Source organism: Mesoplodon densirostris, chromosome 20 (genome assembly GCF_025265405.1).
Source record: "Mesoplodon densirostris isolate mMesDen1 chromosome 20, mMesDen1 primary haplotype, whole genome shotgun sequence".
In the NCBI taxonomy this organism is placed as follows: Eukaryota; Metazoa; Chordata; class Mammalia; order Artiodactyla; family Ziphiidae; genus Mesoplodon; species Mesoplodon densirostris.
In genome coordinates, this window is record NC_082680.1 from 15,263,333 (window position 1) to 15,271,977 (window position 8,645).

At 38.4% G+C, this 8,645-nt stretch overlaps 1 protein-coding gene across 1 annotated transcript; it reads left to right on the top strand.

Annotated features, from left to right (window-relative positions):
* The first annotated feature begins 7,363 nt into the window (after positions 1 to 7,363).
* On the top strand, positions 7,364 to 8,266 carry ZFP42 (ZFP42 zinc finger protein). Its single transcript, XM_060086201.1, has one exon. It carries the CDS (start codon positions 7,364 to 7,366, stop codon positions 8,264 to 8,266), a length of 903 nt encoding a protein of 300 aa, XP_059942184.1.
* Positions 8,267 to 8,645: the final 379 nt, after the last annotated feature.

An 8,645-nucleotide genomic window follows, 5' to 3' on the forward strand; every position in this document is an offset into this window, starting at 1 on the left:
ATTCCAGAAGGCCTGGGATACATATCCCCAGGATCCAGAACAATGGCTTGACTGGGGGAGAAACTTAAATATGTGTAGAGTGAATTAGAGCACATTTGTAGTTTTTGAATTCTAAGACGTTTTAAGGAAAATATTGGTTGGTAACACAGAAATAAATTGTCAAACTAAAAATTTTTTTAAAACCAGCTAAAATGTTATTCTTAGAAGAATTACTATGACTAAAACTCTAGCAATCCAAAAAGCTGCTTGTTTCTATCAACCACCCTCTTTGTATCAATTTCAAAAGGCAGCCCATTTTTGTTTCAGGGTTTAATTGGTTCCCTAGCTCATTTTGGAGGAATTCAATTTCCCTTGAGCTGGGTTCATATGACAACAGATGAGTTCCTTCTTTTTGATTTACTTCTCTAGGGCCATGGAAAGGAAAGCTAAAACAAAATGGGAGGAAGAATAATTTATGTAAGAGGTGTAGTGTGAAATGTAAATTTAGATTTTCTAAACATGTAGTCTCCAGTTTACAAGCAGAGCTACACTAACACAAACCAAGTGACCAGACTGGGGAAGGGAACTAATCTTGTTGATTGTATGCACTGTCTCAAAAGTTACAGGGGTGATAACAAAACGGTGTGGTCTAGTGAAGAAGATGCAAGAGTTAGATGAAAAAAAGGATCTTCGGCTTTAGTTATACGTGTGTATTTCTCTCCCCCCCCCCCGCTCTCTCTCTCTCTCTCTCTCTATATATATATATGTCATCCTATATATAAATGTCATATATACATAAGTGGTATTTATTTATATTTTGTGTATATATCATTATATGTATCATTTACATATATAAGTGATAACGATGACATTTTACATAGATTTATAGAGAGAACCTCCAGTGAGGAAAGGGACTTCCAATGACCAATGACACTGCCATTTAAAGATTCGGAAAGAATGCTCTTCTCAAGATTCTTTGGCTCCTTGAAGTTGTATTTCTTTTTGAAACCCAAAACATTAACATTTTTATCACACACACACACATCTGGTTCAAACGTGCTCTGATAACTTGCCTGTGCAGTTTCTAGAGACCATAGTAGTGCATCACAGAGAACAAGAGAAGTAGTTTCTCACAACTCCTGCCTTCAGAAATTCACCTGCAAATAAAAATATTTTAAGGTAAGGAGCTAAGGAAATTTTATATAACATCTATATCAAATGGACAAGGACCTGGTATGCCTACTGGGGGAGATCAGGGAATAATACATTTTTTTAAAGTTTAATATTTCCCCTATTGGAAACGATCTTTTGTTTTTTTCACTGGCATTTATTCTAAAATAAACACCCACCCCCAAAAAAGATCGGAGAACTGCTCCCAGATATATATGTGAATTGCAGGCAAGCATCAAGTGAAACTTTAAGAGGCTTTTAAACGCTGATTTGGTTTTTGTTTTAATGGTCTGTGTACTTATACAAACTATTAAACTTCACTAGACCATGGCCAATGGTGAGCGTTGATTGGTGCTTTCAAAGTGAGTTGTGTTACCTTTAGAGACACGAACAGTCACATAATGGCTGAAAAAGAAAAAGCAGTAATAGGAATTTCTCTGCGACAGCGGGTAGGGTGAGATGGGGGTGAAGTTTGGGGGAAGGGAAGAGAAGGCACAGGGAAAGGCGTGGTGTGCATTCCAGGGGGTAAAAACTGCCTCCACCAAAACTGATTTTCTTTCATTGATATATAACTGCTTAAATTTGATTATACTTACGTTCATTTGTTCAGTAGAAATTTACTGAGTGCCTACTTCTTGCTAAAACTGGGCGACGGGGGTTCAAAGAGCTTTCTCACGTGGTGGGGGCCCAACGACTGCGGCGCGGGGTGAGGAGTACCGGGGAGGGGGCGGGGATAGAGGTGGATCGGGGGAGTCGCCCCTGCCCCACCCCCCCACCCCCACCCCCCGCTCTTGGTTGAATGTGACCCTGGGCTGGCAGGTCCTGCGGCCAACCCCACCGGGCCCCGGAGCTGAGCCACACCCACCTCCACGCCCACCGCTGCCTGATCCCTCGACCTTCACAAGGTTGGTAGAGCCTTTCCTTGGAAGTTCAACTAATCAAGGCAGAGTTGAAAAGTAGGTGTAGCCTGATGACAATGTGTCCATCAAAAGGAGGGTGGGTCCAACCGGCGGAGCGCAAAGAAAAGTTGATTCCAACAGCTGTCGGGAGCAGAAGTAGCAGTTTCTTCTACGTCTTACCTTTCAAAGGAATTGGAAGAGCGGAGCGCTTCGCGGTAGCATGGGTAAGTCTTGTTCCATGGAACTGCTTTTTTCAGCTATTGGAGACGGTGTGTGTATTGAGTTCACTACTTGGGATGGATTTTTAACCGTGGATCCCAATCAAAAAGATTTTGAAAAGCACAAATGGGAAGCGTTTTATCATCCTAGAACCAGGTGGGGAGTGGACCCTGGCCAGTAGACTTCTAGTGTTTAACGGCATTTACCTACAGCTATTTGGGCCACTGACCTCAAACTTTCAAAACGTAAACGAGGAAAGTAAATACACTTTCAGGAAAGCAGATGACTGGTTGAATTTTCTTTGAAGTTGCATTTTTAAATTTTGTTTTAAAAAATTGTATAAAATTGTATTGTAAAAATTTGTATAAATATTGTATCTCATTGCAAGAAATGGCTAGGTCTATTTTATGCTAAAATGTTTAAATTACTTATTATAAAGAGTAAACTTATTTTCCTTTCTTTCCTCTTCAATTATCTGTGCAAATGGCACTACCATCCACCCAATTACTTGAGCAAAAAATTGGACTACTCACTCATTCTTGCTTCCTATTTCTCTTACTTCCTTTATCCAACCCGACAGCAAGTTTGGAAGGCTCTATCTCCATTTTCCCTCTCTCCCTCCATTTCAGCTCCGCTGCTACCACATGCTCCAAACCACCAACATTCTTTTCCTAGATTACTAAATAGCCTGCGGGATTTTTTTCTGCTTTCACTCTTGCCTCCCTTAATCTATTCTTCACAAATCAGCCCAGGTAGACTTTTAACCTAAATCACAGTGTGCTAATTTCCTTGTTTGAAAGAAACCCCTTAATGGTTCCCTTCGGTCTGGGAATGACATGCAAATGCACCGGTGCACCTCCTGCACCGTCCTCAACCTTATCTCAGACCTCTATGGTCTTTGCCCGCCATTTTGTGTAATAAGCATGGCTTTCATTGCCGTCCAGCAAGCTAATCCCTTTGTGCTTCCCGTTGCAGCTTGGAAAGAACACTCTTCTTCCACCTCTTTCAACTGGCTAATACTTTTCTTTTTCAGGTCTGGGTCTAATGCTTCCTTGGAGGCCTTTACAGACATTCTTTTTAAAGATAGCCTCCCCTACTTTTCCTCTTATTGGTTTCATTTCACAGCATTTTTCTCAACCTGAAATTATTTTATTTACTATTTTATAAAAGCTTTATTAACATTTCTGTCTCACACAGATAAAAATGCAATGAAAACCAGGGACTTTATCTTCGTTGCTCTAAGGGTCAGCACCATGGGAATTCCCTGGTGTTCCACTGGTTAGGACTCCTGGCTTTCATTGCCCTGGACCCGGGTTCCATCCCTGATGGGGGAACCAAGATCCCGCAAGCTGGGCGGCATGGCCAAAAATTTAAAAGAAAAAAAATTTTTTTTTTAATTTAAAAAGAATTTTTGAAAAGGGTTAGCACCTAGAACGAAGTTTGGTACTAAATATTTGTATGATTGAATAAGTAAATGATGCACCCTTGGAACTACTTCTATCACAATTTGAGAAATACAAAATATAGTATATAGTCTCATGCCATTAAGTATTTCATGTAACATCCTATACTACATTTAACCATTACGTTTTCCATGTGGTTATTTCTACCAAAGGAGAATACAGTTTATCAACAGGAGTATTCTCATAATAAATTAATAAGTTACCATTTCAATTTACACATTGTTCTCACAAGCTTGCATATTGTGTGAGAAATGGCATAATGCTCAGACATCTGACAAATAAGAATCTAGTTTAGAAAGGTAAGGGCTGTACTTGGACCCTGGTAAATTCATAAAGAAAATACCTTTCTCTCAACCCTGATCTCATAGGAGATGTTGTTCTAGATAACACCTTGGCATCATTGATAGACAACTTTATGAAACTTCTACCTTAAGCATGTCTAACATCCCAAATGAATTTCTAGTAAATTAATTTTATAAGATTGCTAAATCAGATATCACCAGTCTGATGACTAAATGCATATTCATCAATTCATTTCATTAGACAAATCTAGTAAGTGCTGGGACATGTGAATAAGACAGGAGAGGCCCTTGCTCTCTTAAAGCTTACAGTCTAGTAGGTAAGACAGGGTTTAAATAATCAGAACCAAGGGGCTGTGGTCAGTGTAAAATAGGGAGCTAGGAGAGTGTTTAGCTTGGAGACCTAATTGAGACTAAGAATCAAGGGAAGCTTGCCTGAGCAAGTGGCATTTAGGCAGAGATCTGAAATGCAGGTGGGAAGTAAACCTCTGCATGTCCCATCTGCGCACATGCTCATATGGTAAGGGGGATTGAGAGCGGGTAGTTGTTTGTTTTTTTTTTAATTCTATAGGTTTGTATTTATCCTAGTTTTTTTTAAATTGAAATGTAGTTGATGTACAGCAATATTATGTAAGTTACAGGTGCACAGTATGAGGGTAGAGAGGAAAGAGCATGGCACTTTACTGGAAGGAGACTTTATTATGGCTTGAGATGAAACAGGAGAACTGGAGATGGCAAGAGATAAGTTTGGAGAGAAAAGCTGGAATCAAACCAATTGTAGCTATTTTAAATGGACTAATTGAGGGAGGGAACTGTTGTGTTCTTTCCTACTTAAACTTTAGATCTAGCGATTTTGCTCCAAAGGTGCTTGCTATATGCACTAATACAAAGTGAAATGAAAATTATTTTTTAGCTATGAGAGCACTATTTTGTTAGGCAAATATTGCTGGATACAGCCTCCCTGGTTTATTTCACCTTTATAAAAGACAGAATAAATAATAACACTTGTACCACTAACATTATATATTATATATTAGGAATATAACATATAAACAGCTTGAACATATTTTTTTAAGATTTTTTTTTAATGTGGATCATCTTTAAAGTCTTTACTGAATTTGCTACAATATTGCTTCCATTTTATGTTTTGGTTTTTTGGACACAAGGTATGTGGGATCTCAGCTCCCTGACCAGGGATCGAACCTGCACCCCCTGCATTGGAAGGTGAAGTCTTAACCACTGGACTGACAGGGAAGTCCCTGAAAATATTTTTAAATAGTCACATTTAAAAATAACCTCCTCAGGCTTCCCTGGTGGTGCAGTGGTTGAGAGTCTGCCTGCCGATGCAGGGGACACGGGTTCATGCCCCGGTCTGGGAGGATCCCACATGCCGCGGAGCGGCTGGGCCCGTGAGCCATGGCCGCTGAGCCTGCGCGTCCGGAGCCTGTGCTCCGCAGCGGGAGAGGCCACAACAGTGAGAAGCCCGCGTACCGCAAAAAAAAAAAAAAAAAAAAAAAAACTTCCTCAAAAGAATCATGCTATTCTTGGCAAAAGAAAAAAATACAATAAAAACAAAACATGCATTTCAATTGGTAAGGGAAGAGGTTTAAATGTCTTCTTAAACATGAGTATGTATATTACATAGAAATATATATATATTTATATAATATATGCATATATTTAAGAAAACATTTAAATGTCTTCCCTGAACAATTTATATATAAATATTTGATTTATACTTAAATATATAATGAAAATATTAATTATATTTATTTGTAAATATGTATATATAAATGCTTAAGAAGACATTTTAATGTCATAGATAACATTCATATATATTTTATGTAAGTAAATATATAATTTATTTTATTTGTAATTTATATAGTATATATTTACATATATAAATATGTATATGTGTGTATATATATATAGTGTTTAAGAAGGCATAAAAGCATGCTTTGTTTTCATTCTATGTATTATTTTACCAAAAGTAAATGGCACAAACTTTTTGAGGTGGCATTTTTTAATGTGGCTATTTAAAAATATTTTCAAGCTGTTGATTTTCATTCCAGTACTTTCACATTTGCTCCTTTTTAAAAGCATTTAATTTTTGTTCCTACAGCAGGACATCAGGATGCTAAAATTAAGAGATCTTTTATAAGACACAATTGTAACATTAAGCAAAGGACCCTTAGAAAGAATATAATATATTCATGCTGTAACTTTCATGGTACTACTTTTAGATTTTTAAGAAAAGGATCAGAAACCACTCGAATTCCCCTGTGCCTTTATTTTGACTTGTACTTATAAGAGATGGCAATACATAGACTTCACATGGCTTATTCTCTGGATCCCCATCTTATAGAACAAGGGTGGGCAAACTACAGCCATCCACCAAATCAGTCTCTGTTGTGCACTGCCCATCCTCTGTGTACTGTCTGTAGCTGCTTCTGTGCTACAGTGAGATTGAATAGCTATGACATAGGCCCTAGGGCCCACAGAGTTTAAATCAGGCTCTTTACAGAAAAAGTTTGCTGCCCTTGGTCTAGAATAGTACCTGGCACTTAGCAGGATCCAACATCTACTTATAGAATGAATACAAAGGTAAACTAACAGTAGCTCACATGAGTGGTCAGCATTTGGTCTATGCCATGAACTGTGCTAAGCACTTTAAATGCAATATTTAATTTGAATTTCACAGGAGTGTTACATAAGAATAGGCATATCTTGCTCCCTCACCTCCTTTAAGTTTTTAGTCAGCTGCCACTACCTCAGTCAAGATTTACCTGGAGCTCCCTATTTAAAATTACAAACCCCTGCTTTCTACCGGTCCCTTGGTTTATTCTATAGTGCTTTGCCTTATAACATACAATGTACATTACTTATTTTGTATACTCCATGGGGCATACATTACATTTTTGGTATAATATATCTATTCACTGGTGTGTCTCAACCCATGAGTAGCCTAGAACAGGGCTAGCACATAGTGAGTGCCCAATGAACGTTAGGTGATCAATTAGGGAGCTCAGATAACTTATGGGGGATACCCAGGAAAGAAATGGTTATGACCAATGTCTTACGTACATCTGTCACAGCTAATTCTCTTGCAGTTAGTCAAAGATGTAAATGTAGTGATTCTGTTATTGGAAAGTGAGTTCTAGGACATTTTTTGAGGTCATTTTCTGACAATGGCTCTAATATTGGAATATATTTTACCTAATGACTACTATCTCAAACAGGTGCTTGCTGAAAACAATTCACGTAGATCACTCCTACCCAGAAGTGGTTGATCTATCCTGGTGCAAACCTTCACAGAGGGAGCTAGCAGGACGACATGGACCAGAAACTGAAGAAAAGGCAAAAGACACTTGGCCAGAAAGGCCTCGGTAGAAGAGCTGTCAGTGGGGACAAGTCACAGCCAGCCCCGCAGGAACCTCCTGACACGACGTGCACCTTATGTGATGAGGAAGTGTGCTATGAGACTAGCTTTCGGGTTGTTGAAGAGGATTCCTTCTCTGACTGTTACATAGAATGCATAATAAGAGGTGAGTTTTCTGAACCTATCACGGAAGAGGACTCACTTCTTAAGTCCTTTGACTATCTGAAAGAAGGATCAGAACAAGAGCTTTCTCAACAGGTTCTTACGGCAAGCTCACTTCTTGAATGTTCCTTGGAATACATGAAAAAGGGGGCAAAACAAGAACTTCCGCAACAGTTTGGTGGAGATAATTCACTTCTTGAGTCTTCTGAGTACATGACAGGCAAGAAGCTTCCTCCTGGAGAAATACCCAGCATTGACTTTTCAGATCCTAAACAGCTCACAGAATGTACTAAAATGAAGCCAAGTACAAATAAAGAATATGATGCTCCCGAAAAAATTGTTTGTCCTCAGAGCGGATGCATAAGAGAGTTCAAGAATAGAGCATCCATGAGAAAGCATCTCCGAGTTCATAGTCCCCGAGATCACGTATGTGCAGAATGTGGGAAAGCCTTCAAGGAGAGCGCAAAACTAAAAAGACATTTTCTGGTTCATACTGGAGAGAGGCCATTTCCGTGTACTTTTGAAGGGTGCGGAAAACGTTTTTCCCTGTCCTTCAATTTGCGTACACATGTGCGCATCCACACTGGGGAGAAACCTTTTGTATGTCCCTTTGAAGGCTGTCTCAAGAAGTTTATTCAGTCAAATAACATGAAAGCGCACCTCTTAACTCATGCAAAGGCCGAAATGAGTCAATGAAAGAAGATGGAAAATAATCCTCAAACAGGATAAGCATATTAACAAAAGAATGATTGGCAACAAATATGCCTCATTGATTACTGTTTCAAGAAACAATTTTTAAATCAATATTGCCATAAGGTATATTTTTTTTAAATGTTACTAAGATAGATGCTCCTATAGTCTGTAATGTTATTTTAGAACTTTGTGCGTAAAATTATAGTGCAGTTCCAATAGTAATGTCAGTAATGAACTTACTTCAAAAGCATAATCCTTAATATATGACAAATTGGATTTTTGGATATGGGACTTAATATCTCATACTATAAGTACGAAATTAACTTTGCTTTTAAGTTTGTAGTTTCCAACTGTTTAGCTTTTTCCTTTTATACTTCTTAAT

Bases quoted from the DNA above. Each gene is read 5' to 3' on its own strand.
- ZFP42 (XM_060086201.1), top strand. From the start codon at position 7,364: ATGGACCAGAAACTGAAGAAAAGGCAAAAGACACTTGGCCAGAAAGGC.